We start from the raw sequence: 20,374 nt of genomic DNA, 5'->3' as shown, positions 1-20,374 counted from the left end.
CCAAGAGGAAAACAAGGAAGTGAAACGTCGGCCATCAGAGTTTCAATGAATTTAAGTTCCTTTAATCTCTTGCCGTTTGGACATTGGTTTGTTTTATGATTCAGTATATAAAGAGGGGGAGAGTAGACGGAACTGGCAATGGAGAATGTGCGAAAGCGTCGAGGCAGCGACTTAGACAGGTTTGAACCGTCTGTGGTGTTGTGGTTTGCTTTATCGAAATTTCTTGACTTTGGAGACACATAAAGCTGTATTACATAGTTCAACTGAAAGTCCGTGGTGTTGTGTTGAGTTGTGTTACCCCGTTAAGAGTTTTCCACACGGGTGCGATGTGCAGCCGCGCGACCCTGGGTTCTGAATCTTGAATAAAAAGGGGTTGCTCATTTACTCCGTGTTTTATGGCATGGTACAGTTACACATCGGAAACTGGAATATCCATGTGCAAATACTTCTAAAATGATCCAGATGATTTTTTTATTGCTTTCAAATGCTTTGTCACCCTCATTCAAAAACCTCACAAACATCACGAATCAAGGGGCTTCACTATTGTTATTTTGTTTTTATTAACTGACCAAGCTTAACCTATAACCTCCAGTCTGCTCCATATAGAACCGCTGTTAAGCGACAAAGCAATACATTTGAATCACGATATAAAAAAAGTGAGTTTCTGAAATTCGATATGGATTTAAAAAAAACAAAATGCCCAAATTCAGTTGCAGCTTCAGCATGAAAAACAAGACAATTTCTATGTCCACTTATCAACTCAAATGTCAACTCAACAAAAAGGGATCTAACTTATATCTAAATGTACAGAATACAATTTGGTACAAATTCAGATAAAATCGATCAATGTTATTTAAATGTCGTTCGAAGTCATTTGTATACAAACATACACAACAATTTTGAAGATCTTTTAAATGTTAGCTAGCATAGAGCTGACTGAAATGTTTGTATAATTTACACATTGAATAGATCCAATACAAAACAGTAAAATTACTTAAACTTTAATTGTTTTTTGGTAACATTTGTGATTTTGACAAATAAAAATATCATTGTGGAGTTATTTTCTTATCAGTAATGCAGTATATAAGCTGTAATTAAATGCAGCCTGGAGTTGGTAGCAGCCATGAAACTGTAAAGCAGCATAACTTGTCAGGGAAACTCCTCAAAGCAGAAGTTTCCCACAAGTGTAGCAGTTAAAGCGGGTGTCCAAAGTACTGCTGGAGGCCAATTCAAGTCCTGTGAATAGTTTTGTTCAATTCTCCTGACCACAAGTTTACACCGTGTTCCAAATTATTATGCAAGTGATATTTTCCCAGATTTTCTTAAATCGTCAATGCAAATGATGATCAGTATAATTTAAGTCATAAACTAATCAAATTTTACTGAACAAAACTCCCCATGAGAACAGTATTTTTTTTTCAAAAATAAAAAACTCAAAATGTTCCAAATTATTATGCGCAGCAGATTTTCTAAACATTTTATGGATTATAAAGAACTGCAAACGGTCATTCTTTGAATGTGCAGCATTAAGTGGTCAGATGCACTAAAATCAAAAGCTATTTCAATCAAAAACATCTTAACAGACAGAGTTACATGTTAACATTGGACCTTCTTTGGTATCACAGCACAATTCTTGATCCATTGAACTTGTGAGTTTGTGGAAAGTTTCTGTTTGAATTTCTCTGCAGGATGTCAGAAAATCTTCCCAGAGCTGCTGTTTTGATATGAACTTTATGTCACCCTCAGTTCTCCTGCCTGAGGAAACTCCAAAGGTTCTCAATAGGGTTGAGGTCAGAGGTCAGAGGAGGATGGTGACCACACCATGAGTTTCTCCCCTTTTATGCCCATAGCAGCCAATGACACAGTGGTATTCCTTGTAGCATTCATTGTGATGCATGAAGATGATTTTGCTACTGAAGGTTTGGCTCTACTTTACTGAGGTCATTTTCACACCTTCAGGGACTCTGAAGGGGCCGACCAATGATTCTCTCCCCATGATTTCAGCCCAAAGCATGACTCCACCACTTCCTTGCTGATGTCACAGCCGTGTTGGGACGTGGTGGCCGTCCACCACCAATCCACTACTGCATCCATCTGGACCATCCAGGGTTGCACAGCAGTCATCAGTGAACAAGTCTGTTTGAAAATTAATCTCCATGTACGGCTGGACCCACTGGGACCGGTTCTGCTTGTGAGAGCCCTGACAGACAATACCATCAATAAATTTAATAGTACAACAAAAATTTTTATCTTGATGACACTTGAATCCAACTTGCATAATAATTTGGAACACGGTGTAGAATCCAGCGATCTTTATTCAAAGCTGGCTTGAATGGCGAACGTTTAGTGGCTTTCTATGGTTTGATTTTGACTGTCATGGCAACAAGTTTAGGCACCACTGAGATGAAGGCTGAAATCTTTGTGGTTAGGTTACGTAGTTTCATTAAGTTTGTGTTTGTCATTAATTGGCACCTATTTACAGAAATGCAAGTTATGAACTAGTGCATTTCTGCTATATCTTTGTTCTGTTGAACTAAAAATATAGCAGTGTTTGACCTCATGTTGCACAAGTGCAATGAAACATCCAAGATGTGAGAAACTGTTTTTTTTTTCAGCACTATAAATGCAGATAAGTGGTTTGTTTTTGTGGCAGCTCAGAGTTTTAACCCTCCGTGTAGAAACAACAGATATAAATATGTAATAGGAAATTTAGTCCGACATTTTTTATTTTTGAAAACAATAAAATCACATTTGTATGTATCTGTTCTTTATTTGAGCAGTTTCAGCTCAAACTCACTTGAACTGTTTTGTGTGGATTCTGAAATTTAAAAAATTAGATTCCATCCTTTCCTTTTCACCAATTTTCTAAATATTCCTAGGTGGGAACCAAACTAGAATCTTGCCGACGGTTCAAGTGAACACCACCTGTTGGACATATATTTAATAGATTCTCTTCAATATCTTATTGCACCGACTATGAACACTGAAGCAGCTGTTGGGTTAAACCAGTGACCAGTCAGCAGCCCTCTGTCACGCTGTCAAACATAACCAACAACACACAAATGAAACATCTGTGAGTTGGTAAGTGCACAGATGGAGCGTTTACTCACAGAGAAGATCAACATCTTCGGAGTCCGTCCACATTTCCCATCATAACACAGAATACAGGTGTGAACAGATTGAGGACAGATTCAGATTTGATTCTTTAGGCAAAGTTCAAAATGATCAAGGGTGCAGACATCACACACACTTTAAATTGAGACGTATTTTAGGTCTCAGAGATCTGACAGGATTCTGTGAGCAAAGTGCGCCATCACCAGAATTTCATTATCTCCATCTGCGTTTCTACGGCAGATCAGAAAGCTCCGTTGCTGCTGCCCAAGTGAATATACAATGCAGTTTTAAAATGTCTGATAATTTTATTTATTTTTAAAACGTTAACCAGATCAAGCTACCTCTATGTGAAAACAATTTTCACCTTCGGCAGCAGCAATAAAATGATTTTGGATAACTGGGAGTTTTTATAGCATTTTGGCCCTTTTTTTTTTTTTTTTGGCAGAATTAATTTAAATCAGACATCTTGGAATTTTTTCTAGTATAGATGCCCTGGTTATGGTTGTGCTATTGCATCAGATTTGAGTCTGGACGTAAAGCTTTTCTAGGTGTTAATTTTGTTTCTTTTCTGTTGTGGATCATTTTTTTTATATTCGGGGTCTATTTGCTGCTTGTTGAGATGTTTCATCTTAGTTCATGTTGTCAGACAAGTTCTAGTCCTGTATTTTGAAAGGTCACGTAGGTAATTAGGCCTGATTGTGCCTGGTGAAATTTCATTCGAATTAAAAAACAAGTTCAATTACAGTAAATTTGAGTTTTAACAAAGGAGGCAATTAAGCCTGTCACACTAACAAATTTGCTAGATGATAATTTGTCCCAGAAGTCGTTACAATAAATAATTTTTTTTTCTTGACCCTTTTAAAGTAGTATAATGGTGATGGCATAGTACCGGTAATGCAAGAACACATTCTCAAAGATCAATAAACTTGAAATTCTAATGAACATTTAACACTAGAACTGGAAGACATTTTAAATATCCCCAATAAATAAACAAAACAACAAATAAAATTGTTGTTATGAAGTCTCTGTAAAGATAATTTTCAGGCAAAGTTGAGACCAAAGCACCAGACTGAAGACGTTTGCGATCCAGATTTGGTAGAAAGAGAAAAGCATTAAATAATGAAAATGAAAATTATTGAGCTTATTTTAATTTACAGTTACTTTTTTCATGGGACCGGTGGGATTATGTGCCCCTTTTTACCTTTTTAATAATAAAATCATTACTTAAAGGAGTTTTTTAAATTAATGTGACACATTTTATTTAAATAGTGTGATAAAAATAGAAGAAATAGTATTTTGTGGCAATGTATTGGTAATCTAGTTCAGTTTCACAGACAAGCAGACTGTGATTCTTTGACATTGCTTAAGTCCTTGGCAGACAGGGTTGATTAGCCACTAGTGCATTTGTCTGTACTCACCCATTTTGGCACAGCTCTGTATTTGGATAGACAGAAACCTAAGGCCTTTTTTTCTCCCACGGCTCCTCAGGAAATTGCACAGCTGTTCACGATAAACATGGTAAATTGCATCAGTAAGCAAATCCACAGCTGAAGTAGCACTGTTGTACTTAAAGCCTGCAGGAACAGAACTGATAGAGTGATTGATATGAGGTCATTAATTAAAATTTTATGATTAAACGTGTATGTTTGTTGTACTTTGTGTTTATGAAGTTATGTTCCTCTAGTCTTCATGCTACTGCTTAACTATGCACTGTACATAAAACCAGAGGGCAGTAAAAACCTATCAGGGCAGCTGCTTAATCTGAGTTATTGCAGTAGTACATGCAGCAGTACAATGTAATCCAGAATGTCATCGGAATGTGAAATTTCCGTGGTTATTATTGGAATGACTTATTGTTATTGCAAATGTGTTTTCACAGTACTGCTGGTGTTTGCAAAGAAAATGCCCCAAAGAGGAAAAGGCAACCTTTTCACTTTGACCTTTGGCTCTGTCTGACTCTACAGAACTGGATACTTGACTTTGGAAGACCCATCGCCATGGTATGTAGATGTTTAAACTCCTACTTTGTAATTGACATGGTTGGACAGATGCATCCAAAGTTTAGGGATGAATAAAAAGCAAAATGTTTCCACATGTTTTGTACACTAGATTGCCCTTCCTTTGGAGTTGTTTCCTCTGAACAAGCCAAGTGTTGGAGATTATTTCCACATGATCTACAATGTTGTCACACCTTTCCTGCTGCTCAAGGTAAATCTTAGCCATATGGCTCTTTGATGATAATAAATCAGCCTTTGCAGGTTTGACTTAACATTCATGAAGAAATTTGAATCTGTCTCCACAGTGGATTCGGAATAATCTTTGTCGATGTTCTGCAGCTTTACAAATTAAAGCTTAACTCTGACAATTTTGTACTTTTTTGTTTTATCAATGCATGACAATTATCTTAAGCAAAGACTGATCTTTGCATGCTTGCGCCTTACAAAAACAATTTCCAAAATACTTTCTTTTTTTGATCAACAAGTTTTATTGCATACCCTTAAAAAGTCTTTAAATTCATGTGTCTAAAATTACCTTATATACTACACATTTGATTTAGTTTTCTTTTTATTGTTTGATTTTATTGTCATGCAAAACTCTGAGTTGCTCGCAGACGACATCATTGCATTCTGAAACTCCAGCTTGTTGGTGCTACTGCTAACTAGCTGCTAATATACCTTTGCTAGCTAGCCAGCTTTTTTATGTCCATCAAAGGTAAATGCAAATTTATTGCCACTTGACTGGATGATGTTCGTCTTAGCCATTGGCTCACTTCTGTTGCCAACCCATACAAATTATTTATTTGCAAATTTCTATCGTTCATTTCTGTTGAGATACAGGACTTAAATGCCATTCATAATGGCCTTAAAAAGTCTTATATGTGAAACCTGCAGAAACCCAATTGCAGGAAGTGAAAACTAACTGCAAGTGAAAACTAACATGTTAGTTTTAGTTGGACACTATCATGAACAGCTTGTCCATGCAGTGTTGCTCATTAGGTAAGAGGTGGAGTGCACCCTAGACAGGTTGTGAGTCGATCACAGGGCAGCACAAACACACACAGAACCACTTTGCACACACTCACCTCTGTGGGCAATCTGGAAAGACCAAAAAAAGAGACTCATAAGTTTACAGGACTGTAGTAATAAGGTAGAGTATCCAGAGAGAACCCATACATGCACTGGACCCTAGACTGTGATTTAACCTTCCTGCTGCATAGCAGCAACTGCTACAAATTGCTGCATCATACATCCCTGAAAAACAAACAATATCTTCTAAATCAACATAGTGCCTAGATAAGAACGACTACTGAATGTTGGTATTAGTAAGTTATGTAGAAATACACGGCTACAATCAATAGCAAAAGAAAAAGAAGAACATGTTCAGTTTATCTCTGCTGGAGGTATGTGACCTGTTTTGACTCACTTAAGGTGAGACCAGAAACTTGTGCCCTTTTTCTGTCTGGATTTGCAGCTTCTCTGGTTTATCTTTGCTCTGCAGGCGCAGCAGAGGACTGCATTGCCAGCTCTGCTGAGATAGTTTCCTGCCCTAACTTTGTGTTTACTTTGCCTTCTTCTTTTTTTTTTTTTTTTTTAAGCAAATATATGAGTTTAGTAAATAACGGTCTCCATGAATATTTTTGTGAGATGCTGAGATTAAAATAAGTACATTTTAGCATAAACACTAAAGCAAAGTATTTTTTTCCCTCTAAAATGAAGTGTGTAGATGTCCTGAACTCCTGAACTCAAAACACGCAGTTAAGTTTTGTTGATGTACCTGATGGCAGAGACTTCAGATCAGTAGGTTTTACGTTTATCAGTCGTTTTGGGAATGACTAAAAGTGATAATTTGTGAAAAAATAGACTATTTTTTGTAGGAGTTGATGACATAGTTTGAGAATTATTAGTATGAATTGAAGCCGGAGCTATATTAGAGAGTTTAATTGCTGTCAACAAGGTGACAGCCTGTTTGTTGTTGCCAGTTACATCGGCCTCTATTGGAAGAGGTGCTACACCACATCCACTACTGCATTCTCTGACATTTAGAAATTGTCAGAAAATGCAGACACAAAGCACACATAGAATAACTGACTTAAATTTAACCTAAAATGCAATAAACTAAACATTAAATATCCATATGGCCCTTGCTTACTGTAGAGAGATGAAACAGAACCAAAATGAATAAACCTGTAAAACTGTAAAGTCTTTTTCTTCCTGCCCTGACTTTACACATAGTGTCCTCTGTTCTTTTACATGGAATACAACAACATAATTTTTCTTAATGTTATAAAAATATCAAAGATGAGAGCACTCTGGGTGACTGGACTTGATTATCTGCCTCAAAGAGCTGTAAGCATCCTCCCCATGTTTGCTTTTCTCCGTGTTGTAGAACAAAAATCACTGCTGCTAATTAGGAGATTGTTTTTGTATTGCTGTTATTCTGCACGCCCTAACACTTGGAACAGAGTTAAAAAAGAAAAAAGTGACTTATCTAAAATATGAAGGCAGATGGAGTTTTAATTACTCGGTATCATAAACAAAGAACAGGAGAACAAAGAGAAAAGAATAGAAAACAATGAAGAGTACCTGCAATCAAGCTCGCATTTGACTTGCTCTTACTTTTGGGCTGGAGGTTTTCTTGTGAGACAGCGTTATTAAACCAAAAACAACCTCCTCGCTATGTATTATTCATGACATTTACGGCAGATGCTTGCTTGAAACAAAGGAAGAACCAGACGGCTGACAGTAAGAACAAAATCCAGTGGAGCTTAGTAGGAAAATAGGAGTGCTGCTTTCAGTAGAAAAGTCCAGGGGAAAATACATCACATTACCATAAAATTGTCTGAAAAGAAGCCACAGAAGAACTACTGTCCACATCGGAGCTCCAAAAGAACTTTTTTTTTGTTTTCCCTTAAATAAAGGGCATTAAATAAAGCAAGCTGGTGGTTCTGCTCCCTGCAGCTGATCGAGCGCGCTCCCAGGCCCGTTCCCCACACAGCCGTCCACCTCTGCATCATCACGTTTGTCATGGGGGCCAGCATCCACCTGGTGGGAGACTCCATCAACCACCGGCTCATCCTGAGCGGCTACCAGCTGCACCTGTCAGTCAGAGAAAACCCAATCATCAAAGACCTCAAACCGGCTTCACTGGTAAGGCGCCCGCAAGCTCCATCATATTCACACTGGCATTGAAATTGCGATGATTTGTGAGTTTTACCCATCACAGGTGTATCTGGTATCTGCGCCTCGTATAAAACTGGAAAGTGACTCTGGTTTTCCTCCCAGCTCAACGTTATTGTTTTCTCAAAGATTATAAAACGAGCTTGTTCGTCTCTGTCCGCCAACACGCTGCCCATCTGGAGATCAATTATGATTCATGCAAGTTTGTGCCGCAGAAGGGAAGAGCTTGTTTCCCCTCTGCCCGTCACAGCCATCTGACAGCAGGAGATGATGAGTTTGATATGCAATTACTCCTCTTGATAAGTCTGTGACCTGTGAGGTAACTCAGGACTCCTGTTTGAGTCTGTTTTCTGAACGTTGTTCTTCAGAGCATCGCTGTTGCTCTGACAACAATCAGAAATGAAAGTTGGCACTGAAGCACGCACTCCCATGAACTCACTAACAATCTGCTTGATTGATAATAACGCCTCCTTCTTGGAAGGTTTTTCAATCTCAGCGGCGACAGATTCTTGGAAATAACACAGGGCAGCGCCAGGAGCCATAATTTTATTGCGCCACGTCTCCTTGTGTGTGTAACAGCTCAGGAGGAGGGAAATTTTTAATTTAGTGGAGTGTTTTACCAGAGCAGGTAAAACACAGAGATAAAAATGATTTATATCATTTTTAAATCAGATTAAAAAGATTTTTTTTTAATCATGCATGAGGGTTCTGCTGACAAAATAAAAATAAAACCTGAAACTATTTTATTTTGACTCATTACAGTCACTCTTGGATTTTTTTTGATTGTCTTTGTGATTTTTATGCAGTCAGAATCAGATTATTTTTTTGTGGGTGCTACTTTTGCTATGTTTGCGCTTGCATATGACCGTGAATGAAATGTGACTGTAATGCGCCATGTAGATCATGTACTTGACATCAGGTAAGGCTGAGGGATCATAGTGGAAGACGGGAGTCACTTCAACCTAATGTTTGTTTTATAGATTTTGCTGAAAATTTGCAATAAACACACAATTAATTAGCTTAAAAAATGTTGATTTTCAAAATTTCCAAAATCGTGAAATTGAAAAAAAACTGAGGGAACTTCCATGAATAAGCTTTTTGATAAATAAATAAACTTCAGTCTCCGTAGAGCCTCTGTGGCAATAACATCGACTCTAGTCAGACAAACCCAGAGGCCAGTACTTCACTTAGTGTTGGTACGGCAAGCTGCATGAAACTAAATGTTTAGTAGCCTTCATTTAAATGGAGGCGATCCATGTATATCTGGAAACTTTTACAACTGTTAATGGTTTTTGTTTGTTTCACTAAACACATAGCAATCTGCTTGTAAATCATTAATCCCTTAATTTTCCCCAAATATGCTGTCACTGAGAGTACAGCAGCACATCATTACTGAATAGCAAGAGTGCATCAAAGCATTAGGACATTTATAATTGCATGTTTTTAGGAATTATAGCCAGTTATGTCAGCAAGAACTATAAATAAAATGGCTATTTGGCCACCCAAAGGTTAGAGGGGGGAAATTGTAAAAGGATAGCTGGTTACGAACAAGAGAAACCAGCTTGACTCTACATGAAATCATGACCCCTTTCCTCCCCCCCCCCCTTTTTTTTACAAGTAAATATCAGATTGCAGAATATTTTTGTTTACTTAGGTTGCATTTCTTGATGATCTTAAACATCTAAGTGCCACTAAAAAGCTGGACGATTAAGAAAAACAAATCAGAGGCATATTATAAAAAAAAAAACAACTAACTGCTGCAATGTGTGAATTGTTTTATAGTTTGCTTAAACGCCTGATGGTTTGTTTGTTCTCCCACAGGCTTAGTTTGTGAAAAATCGCAACACGAGGGGCCAACTATGACTTGTGATGTCCTCCTAATTAATCCCCTGTGCTGAAAGAGTGTGCATCTGTCATCTTTCTTCACACTTTTTTTTTTCTCATATGTTTCTGCTCCCATTTCGTGTACTGTCTCTAAATGTGTTTCTGAAATAAAGTGCACAGCATCAGTAGGTGGCAGTGTTGCATAAAGCTGAAGCACACAGTTGGCTGAAGGTACTCGCGGGTTTTGGAAGGAGTTCCCATCTCTGATTCAGTGTTTTTGTCCTTCCTTTACAGATCGATTCATTTGAGCTGTTGTATTATTACGATGAGCAGCTGGGACACTTAATGTGGTACGTATTTGGGATAATTACATACATGATTTATAGAAGCAGTCAAATGGCGCAGGATATGTTTGAAAGCAGCGAGTCATGATTTATTTTCCCATTACTGTTTAAATGTATTTAAGATTACAAATTTGGTTTATAAATAAGCAAGAGTTCAAACTCTGAGAATGTTTTAAACAATTCTTTAGCTCATGATCAAACATATCGCAGAAGCTATTGTGATCTGCCACCATTCCTTACATATTATGTTATTTCCAAAGGCTCCTGGCCGAGCTCGAAGTAGGCAGTAGCATTTACATTTGCCCTAGTCCTGAGGAGAAATTAAAGGGAGGAATTTATTATCAAAGGCATGTTTTTATGCCTCATCAAAATTCAGTTATAATCTCTGCTGGTGTGTCCACTCCCATGTGTGAAATTCAGCAAAATTCTACAAAGTCCACTCATGGTTAGGAGTGACAAACACAGTTCTTGTCAAATAGGTGGGGAAAAATGTTTTTAAATAAGTTGAATTTATTTTTATAGTTCAAGCACATTCTAAAACTTAAAACTAAGCAATGCTCCTAACTTACATCTGAGTCCCATTATCCAGTGAAATAAGATGTGATTCAGGTTTTTTTTTTTTTTTTTTTTTTGAACCTTTTTATTCAGATTTTCCAGTGCATGTCACATCTCACACGTCTTACAGGTTACATGTATAAGTACATGTTATCTTTTTAAAAAAAAGGTTTTGTTTGTCCAGGGTCTTAAAGAAAAAACAAGAAAAAAAGATAAAAATAAATAAATAAATAAATGAGAAAATAAAAAATAAATAAATGAAAAAATAAATAAAATGAAAATACAGAGGAATCTCCCATTCATTAATCGTAATTTCCATCAGTTGGGTTTGAAATGAATGCTTGAATTGAGGACCATTTTTCTATAAAGATGTCACTTTTCATCTGAAGTTTTGCCGTAATTTGTTCCATATGGTAAACCTCCCTCACTCTATTCTTCCATTGGGAAATCGTTGGGGGCTGAGGCTTCAGCCATGAGACCGTAATCATCTTCTTTGCGAGGACAAGTAAGATCTTTAAAATGTAAATCTTACTGTGATCTTGAATTTTATTCTGGAAAATACCTAGTATTATAAAGGATGGTTCTAGGGGGATTGTAATGCCCAGGCAGTTGTTAATTTCCTTTTGTATTCCTTTCCAATATGTTGATCATTTTGGACAGTCCCAAAATATATGAGTGAAGTCTCCAATTAGTCCACAACCTCTCCAACATTTATCAGAGGTGTGGTTAAATCTAGATATAAGAAGAGGAGTCCTAAAAAATCTCATTTTGATTTTCCATTCAAATTCTCTTAACATTGGGCTATTTGATATTCTATGACCTTCCTTAAACATTTTTTCCCAATCCTTATCATTAATTATGATATTCATTTCCAGTTCCCATTTCCCTTTGATATCTTTTGTATCTGTTATTACTTCCTCTTGCAATATTTTATAAATATAGGATATGAATTTGGTGGTTATATTTCCTTTTATTACGGAAAGAAAGAAACTTTCTATATTTGAAGGGGGCATTTGTATGTTTTCCCATTCCTTATGTTTTTGCAGGTAGTGTCTCATTTGTAAATATTTATACAAGTCATGGGTTGGAAGATCATATTTTTGTTGAAGTTGCTGAAAGGACAATAGACTTCCGCCTTCGAACATTTGATTTATTAGAATCAATCCTTTTTCAACCCAATTTTGTAGTCCAGATGTAGGAAGAAATTCAGAATTATGGTCGAGCCTTATAAGTCTACACAAGGAATTGGGTAGATTTAGTATCTTTTTAATCTTTGCCCATGTCAATAGAGTAAACTTAACCCATTCGTTATTAATTTTATTTTTTGTCCATGTGTTTTGATTAACAAATGGAACAGTATCAAGAAGCAAGTCCTGGGAGTCACCTTGTTCCATCCTATACCAAATCGAATCTTCATCTTGGCGTATCCAGGTTATTATTGATCTAGTTTGTGCGGCCCAGTAGTATTTTTTAAGGTTTGGTACGTTTAGTCCCCCGAGTTCTTTAGAGCACATAAGAGTTTTCAATCTAATTCTGGGGCGTTTGTTTTGCCAGATAAATTTCGAGAGCCATTTATTCAGAGTATTAAATATGGACATGGGTATTTTTATAGGTAATGTTTGAAACAGGAAGAGGAGTCTTGGGAGGATGTTCATTCTAATGGTTTCAACCCTTCCTACTAGTGAAAGGGGTAGAATGTTCCACCTCATAAGGTCTGTCTTGATCTCATCCATTAGTTTTCCATAGTTAGTTTTAAAAAGTTGTGAAGTTTGATGAGTTATGAAAATTCCTAAGTATCTAAATCCCTGATTAGATATTTTAGGTTTAAATCTATCAGTTAAATTTGCGGGTAGTTGACCGTGTAATACCATCGCTTCAGATTTGGATTGATTGATTTGGTAACCCGAAAGTTTACCATATTCTTCTATGACCTCCATGAGTGGGGGTATAGAGTTCGCCGGATCGCTTATGTAGGTCAAAATATCATCTGCAAAAAGTGAAATCTTGTGTTCTGTATAATTTTTATCTCTAATGCCTTTAATATGCTTGTTCCTTCTAATCGCTGCCGCCAGGGGTTCAATATTTAGTGCAAAGAGTAGGGGACTAAGGCAATCTCCTTGACGAACTCCTCTTTCAAGCATAAAAAAATCAGTGATTCAGGTTTGATGTGCTTTTCCTACATGTTGTCTGATGTTATCTGTGAAAAGCGCTACATAAATAAAGTTTTAAAGCTTAACTCAACCCCCTTGTTGAAGCATGTGGGTACAGTTTCCTTATCAGCTTATATTTTAAAAGGATTTAATATGAAATAAATAAAAGGAGAAGGAAAAGTAACCCGATGAAGTCGCAGGTTGAAGTAAAGTTCTAAATTCCAGCCCATTGAACGAGATGTACACCCACCCTGCTGCACATTATTCAAGAACATCACAGAACTTTATTCAAGAACATCACAGAACTTTATGTTCCCACTCCTGCTGTGAGCTTGTGTGGTTACCTAGCTATGGGGGTGAAGGGATTCTGGCCTCAGGACGGGGTCGGCCTGTGCTCTGCGTCCCGTCCCCTTATCTGTTTGGCCTCAGGGGTTCATCACACAATTAAGATTCCATCCCCAGGTTCGCTTTTCAGAGCAAAACCGCCTCGGCACATGCAGCCCACCAGCCTCTTTCACATGGTACGCCTGGAACGCAAAGGCAGGATGCGGAAAAAAAAATACAATAAATATAAACTGGAAAATGAGTGTTATAAAGCAAGCCTTTTGTCCTTGTAGATAATAATCCTTTTATTTAATTTTCATTACACGGTATCTAACTGCAGACTGACTCAGCCTTCATTACAAACCAGGCTGTCATCGCTGAAAACGCATAGTGGCATGTAAATTCACTTTTTTATATAATGAATGAGTTAGCAGGACTCTAATGACACTGACTGTGAATATCTCCTCAAGTTGACCTTTAGTATTTCATTAATTACCTGACATTAGGTCACACTTTTCAAAGATGGGAACAAAAAGGAATAAAAACTCTGAGAACTATCATCTTAAATTTTTTAGAAGTCCTTCTCCTTGGCCTTAACGTTATTCACAATTGGAGGGTTATTAGGGTTGAATATATCAACTATGAGCCTATACTTATCTTTAAATAGAAGTTATTGGAAAACATATATATATAAGAAGTGAACCAAGGCGTGTGAATATAATATCCCTTTTATTATGTTTGAATAGATGGGAGTCGATTTGGCAGGTTTATAACTGTTGTAAGAGCTGCATAATTTCCTCTCAGCAGGAGAGATGTCCGACTTTGATGTTTCAGAGAGCAGTGATCGGTATGAATCTGTGTTTTACCTGTGCTTAAGAGTAGTTAGCATGATTTAATTCCCAAAGTTGCAAAAGCAATAACTTAGAAACATTCATTCAAGACAAAAAAAAAGTTAATTTCTGATTATTTTTATTGTAATATCAGTTTATACCAAATAAACAGATATTATATACAAAGTATTAATTTAGAAACATCCATTCAAGACAAAAAAATACTATATTTCTGTATATTTTTAATTTAATATCAGCTTATGAAGACTGGACAGGTTCTGCTTCAAAAATATTGTCATTTGTTTTTAAGCCTGCTGAGTTTATTTTCAGCAGTTAGTCGTGTAGCTCCGCTCTCCCTGCTGTTTAACTTACAACTCAGGAAGGTTGCTGCTGAATGAGTTTAGACAATACTTGTGTAGATGTTTCTTTTGAGTAAAGTATTTAAAAGTTTCACTCAATGCTGACTAAAAAAATAATGTAATTTAATGAAGGCTTTTGGTACATGCTTTTTATCTTGCACTAATTGTGCTGCAGCTCTGACTGACGGATTAGTGTAGTGGTGTGATGGGTTCATTTGGTGAATTTATGTGAATAAGATATCATACTAACACTACTAACCAGATCATCTCTTTCTGAAGCAAATATGAAAAGATAAAGATGAACAAATGTAGTTTATGACGGAGTCTGCTTCTTTTTTCCAGGTATATTCCATTCTTCATCATTGTGCTGATCTACTTCAGTGCCAGCTTCTCAGACTCTGAAGATCAGGAGAAAATGCCTCTCTCTGGTTGGCTGTTACTGGGACCCATCTCTCTCTACTATTGGTCAGTTTTTTTTCTGGTGATAGCTTTCTAAATCATTCACATTGAATATCATTTTAAATGTATAAAATTAATCTGCAATGTTGCATGAATTAAAAACAGATTGTTTTTACATTGATTCATTAGCCACATGAACTATAAGTGTGCGAGAGACTAAATGTGTGTCATCAGTTCATCTTAAAATGAGACTTGTATCAGGTTGATTCAGACTGACATATTTCAAGCTTTTCATTACATTAATTATGATGATTCTGGTTTACAGCTAATGACAACCCATAGGAGCAATGAAAACATTAAAACGGGAATGTCTGAAAATTCTGGCCTTGTGCTGAACGGTATATAGTTACAAGTTGTGCAGCATCAATAGAGTGTGGCATGGAGCAGACCAGTCTGTGGTTCTGCTGAGGTGTTCAGGAATCCCAGGTAGCTTCTCTATTGAAACCTACAGACATTAAGTCTGCTGTCCTTCATTTGTCCCTCGACAATTCCCCATAGGTTCTCTCAGGCTAAGGTCAGGCCAGTTTGCTGGCTAGTCAGTCACATTGTCCTTAAAGCCGGTATTGAGACTTAAGTTTTAATACTTCGGCAGGTATCAAGTCTGGCTTGCAAATAAAATCAGTCTCTCTGTGAGATGACTCAGCAGTAGGAAGCTTGAAATGCTTCGAAAGTTTTCTGAAAAATGCCACTGCTGACAATAGACTTGATAAAACTTTGTGGCACACGTGCTCCCCAAGGCAAAACTGACTAGAAACCTCTCACTGGACTTCATGCAGCTTGGATTCTGTTCCCCTTCACTCTTCCTGCAGCCTCTGGAGGTTTGATTTCCAAATGAAATATGAATTTTGCTTTGATCTGAGGAGTGTACTTTGGACCTCTGAGCAACCAGGCAATTCTCTTTCTCCTTAGACCATAAAACATTTCTGGTCCAGGGGTGTCATAACACAAGAAATATGGCACTAGTAGCCCATTACTTGTATACATTTCTGTCTAGTGGCTCCTAAAGCTGCAGTACACAACTTTTGAATCTTCCCAAAACTTCTGAATGGACTTTGCTTGGGCACATATTCTCGCTTTTGTTTTTCCTTCCACACAACTTTCAATTAATATGTCTGGACAGTATCTTTAGGCTTACTCTCCTCCTGATGGGGAATAGCATAACCTTAGCATAAGATTTCTGTATTGAAGTTATGTAATATTTTTGTTTTTAGAGGGACTGAATTTTGCATTTTTATTTATGTTTAAGCCATATTCTTCAATAAATGACTTTTTCAATAATATTTTAATGGAATGAGCTGATACCTCGGTTAGACTTTTAATTAAATTAAGCTTATCTCATTAAAGAATCCGCAAGAAATACCGCACTTCATACACACTTCAGACACTTGACAGAGCATACCTCCCCAGGAAGACGCACACTGACTCACAAAGGGAAATGTTTATGGAGACAAATGCAATTCTATTTGCATCTTTTTTGGATTTCTTTGACTTATGCAGATGGAATAAGTTTATGCAGCCAAGCTCGCATGCAGTTTTCAAAATGTGTGGAGTCGTTGGAAATGATGCCGAAACTCAACTTTAAGCATAAAGAAGACGATTATGTCAGATTTCATCACGAAGGGACAAAAGTTGTAGAAGGACATTCAAAATGTTGCATAAAAAGCAGCAACAACACCGTCATCTCACTATTTCTCTTCATCACAGAGTCCAGTGATAACATCTGTTTTTTTTTTCTTCTTTTTCCTCTGCTGTGAAATGAAGCCAAATAATAAACAGCACTAATAAAATTAGAAATAGCTCGACTGTTTCTAAATTTTTTTAGGGCCGCCTGCTGCAGTGACATGCGTTACAAAACAGTTCAAACACCAACACAGAGTATCAGAGAATTACGCCAGCAAACAAGCCTGTTGCATGTGAATATTTACGCACCGTAAAGCGATTTGATGTTTTGGGAATAATTTGGGACAGTCTTGTAAAGCAGAAACGGGCTAACAGCCCCTCGGCTTTTACATCTGGTGCTTCTCGCTCTCTATAACGTACTTCATCTCTCGCCAAGAGTCATGACTGCATGTCGTAACGTTGCGACATAGAAACGTACATCTCCAAAATTGGCCGTGACAAACATGTTTGTAGTTCCCGTCGCAGTGGCTCACGTCGGGGGGCCACATAATGGTGACACTCGGAGATGCTGCTGCCAAACTGCACTCTGTGAAAGTGACTTTTCAGGATAAACAAACGGGGCGTTTGTGGACACCATCTGCTGACATAATGGTGGGGCTCTGCAGCTTAGATGGAACGATGTAGTTGGTGCACTTTGCTGATGTGAGTAAAAAGATTTCTTATCGCTTTGGAGGACCATCAGGAACAGCAACTTTTTATCAAGAAACTTTCAGACTATATTAATTAAAAAGTAACAACAGCCAACATGGCCAGGTCTTGCTGTCGAAGCAAGTTCATCCTCAAAGTGGATTGCAAGACATTAAAAGGAGTGTCCAAAAACTCTGCAGAGGTTTAACTTCTGTGGGAAGTGTGCAAGGAAGAGGCCTTTGATGTCGATGGGAAAACATGCAGGCGAGACTAAGGCTTATCAGGGAGGAGTGAGATGAAGGCCAGGACTACTGGAACGCACTAACTTTACCATAAATTATGCTTTGCGTAATAATTCTCCTTTTAATGCAAAGAAAGATTCTTCATAAAGTGATAAATGAAAGCCAGGGAGCGAGCCGCCGGCGCAGGGGATACAATGCTTGTCCATTATGAGTGACGGAAGAGATGAATTTAACTTTCTCCTTCTCTATTTGCTCTACGCTCCTGGTTTAACAAATTAAAAATAAGACAATAAAATGAGATTAAGCAAATAATACAAAAATAAAGTTGGAATGATATGAAAATAAAGTCATTATGAGAGAATGCAGTAATGTTATGACTTTATTCTCATACAACTTTATTGTTGTATTATTTACTTAATCTCATTTTTATTTTATTTTCATTTTAAACTTTATTCTGGTAATATTATCATTTTTTTCATTTCTTCGTTTGGTCCTAATACTCCGTCATACTCATCAGCTACTCGGTTGTTAAAAAAAAACCAAAAAAAAAACCGATACCCCAACTTTTTTTCTCAGCTAGGAAAAAACATTTAAGTTTTTGGGGTGTAATCATTTTACTTTTTTTTGTTTATTTAATGTTTAATTTTTTTTTTTTTTTTTTTGCCTTATTGTGGATCCAATTTAAACTCCCTTTTTCTTGAGCGCATGTTCACCAAATCTGTTTTGGTTTATAATAATTGTACCTGTAATTAGGAGCTGTTGCATAGCCTATGGAAAAACAAATGAGATTTAACTTATTAAATGTAGCCATTTTATAGCCTTAAACAAAAGTAACTCCTGCTGTTTTTCTCTTTTTCGTCCCAAAGGTACTTGGCCACCGAGGCTCAGATAACTGGACTGTTCCTCCTTGCTTTCCTCGCCATGTTCACAGTGATGATTTTCCAGCAGCGTAAAGGCCTCGCCCCAGACAGCAACGGCTCCTTTCTTTTTTATAGCTTCAGCGTTGCTCTGCTGCTCGTGTCCCTGTGGGTGGCCTGTCTGTGGGACGACCCGGTGCTACGCAACAAATACCCCGGGCTGTTTTATGTTCCAGAGCCCTGGTCCTACTACACCTTACACATAAAGGAGAGCCACTGAACCGAACGTTCAAATTTTAAATGCAGGAGCAACCCGTGTTTTTATGATGTGACTGATTATTTCTGAAGCGCAGGTAAAGCCTACTCCCAGTATTCAGGTAATCCCAAAAGCCTGCTGTGCACCGGCTTTCTCCTGGTATTTTTAGGTTATGAGAAACAAACACTTGTGTGGAGAAAATGTTATTTTTCTTTTTCTGTAAGATTTTTGCATTTTTTAAATGTTTTTTTTTTTTTTGAGGCCTGTTGTGCTTTAGTCTATTAAAGTTAAAGAGTATTTACTCGCTAAAGAAAAAGGAGGATGCTCCCGTTCCTCATTAATCTGTGTTGCTCATTATCACAGTTGGTCTCATCCGGACCTGAAGCCTACTGTATGTTTAATGTGTTACTGACATTTTCTGATGATGCGTACCACCATGAGAACAATACATCAACTCGCATTTTTAAGTAAATGTATTCAGCTGCTAAATCTCGCACGTCTTGAAAAACAGCCTCATTAACTAGAGTGTGAGACAAACAAAGTCTCACCTCAAAGGATCCTATTATTCTCTTACTGAACCCGTTGATATAAATCTTTCAGCATCTCAGAGGAAACAGGGCTGCTTTTCTGTGGCTTACAAATGGGAAACAAAAGGGATTCCTGACACATGTAAGGAAAATAATATGCATACTTTGTACCGTTCTTGCTGCAAAACATAAAAATAAGAGTCAAAGGGTACGGGGGACATTTTTTTCCTCCACACCATCTGTTTCAGGTCAAACATTTACTAGGCGTTAACACAGAGGGTAGTCGCTGTGCTTGGCGTTTGACTGGGAAGCCGCCTGTATTAATGTGCCGCTTGTATATCCTCCACTGCTCTGTTTTCACTCGACGCACCAGATGTCGGCGGAAGGGATTTAGTAACATTCAACTTGTGTTTCTCAGAGATGTTGCATAGCAGAATGCAACATCTCTTAGCATTCTTGGAATAAGACGAAACTAAGTTGAAAGTAACTTTTCAGCAAGATGTAGAATCATTTTCAACAATCAGGAAGTCAGAAGATTAGGATGTCTGACGACTTCACACGACTTGGAGGAAAACATTTGTTCTCCTGACAAACTGGTCCCTAAGTTGACGGAAACTCATAATCCCCTGACATATTGCAAAAATGATCAGTTAAATAGGGCTGCTTCTGACAACATTGTGTTTTCAGTGTGTGTAAAAAAATTTACATGAAAGACATTTAAAATCAAATGTTCATGTTACTAAATGTAAACGACCCCAAAATATTACTTTGTGTTATAGAAGATTTCTAATTACTTCTTAAAAAATGTGATGCACAATGCTTACAGTTTGAATATTACTTCTTTCACTTTTTGTTATTTATGTAGACCAGACTGTCCATGTCACTTTTTCCTCACTGCAAAAACACAAAATCTAATATTTTCGGTCTAATGTTTAGTGCAAATATCTTAGTATTCATGAAATAAGAAGAACCTAACTTGAAAGTAACTTTTCAGCAAGATATAGAAGCAATTTTAAAAGTCAGTAAGTCCTTGATATTGATGGAAAAAG

At 37.2% G+C, this 20,374-nt stretch overlaps 1 protein-coding gene across 1 annotated transcript; it reads left to right on the top strand.

Moving 5' to 3' along the window:
- On the top strand, positions 1 to 20,331 carry cln6a (CLN6 transmembrane ER protein a). The gene is made up of 7 exons (XM_044095809.1): positions 1 to 179; positions 4,994 to 5,114; positions 5,224 to 5,322; positions 8,073 to 8,261; positions 10,410 to 10,465; positions 15,020 to 15,142; positions 18,552 to 20,331. Exons 1-7 carry the CDS (start codon positions 139 to 141, stop codon positions 18,820 to 18,822), a joined length of 900 nt encoding a protein of 299 aa, XP_043951744.1. The 5' UTR covers positions 1 to 138; the 3' UTR covers positions 18,823 to 20,331.
- The last annotated feature ends 43 nt before the right edge of the window (positions 20,332 to 20,374 follow it).

The sequence above is a fragment of the Gambusia affinis genome, linkage group LG02 (assembly GCF_019740435.1).
Source record: "Gambusia affinis linkage group LG02, SWU_Gaff_1.0, whole genome shotgun sequence".
Classification (NCBI taxonomy): Eukaryota; Metazoa; Chordata; class Actinopteri; order Cyprinodontiformes; family Poeciliidae; genus Gambusia; species Gambusia affinis.
This window is presented reverse-complemented; position numbering and strand designations above follow the sequence as displayed.

Excerpts from the sequence above, each read along its gene's own strand:
- cln6a (XM_044095809.1), top strand. The coding sequence starts at position 139 with ATGGAGAATGTGCGAAAGCGTCGAGGCAGCGACTTAGACAG. Across the intron at positions 180-4,993 it reads CGAGGCAGCGACTTAGACAG|TACTGCTGGTGTTTGCAAAG; the intron begins GTTTGAACCGTC and ends GTGTTTTCACAG. Across the intron at positions 10,466-15,019 it reads CAGCTGGGACACTTAATGTG|GTATATTCCATTCTTCATCA; the intron begins GTACGTATTTGG and ends TCTTTTTTCCAG.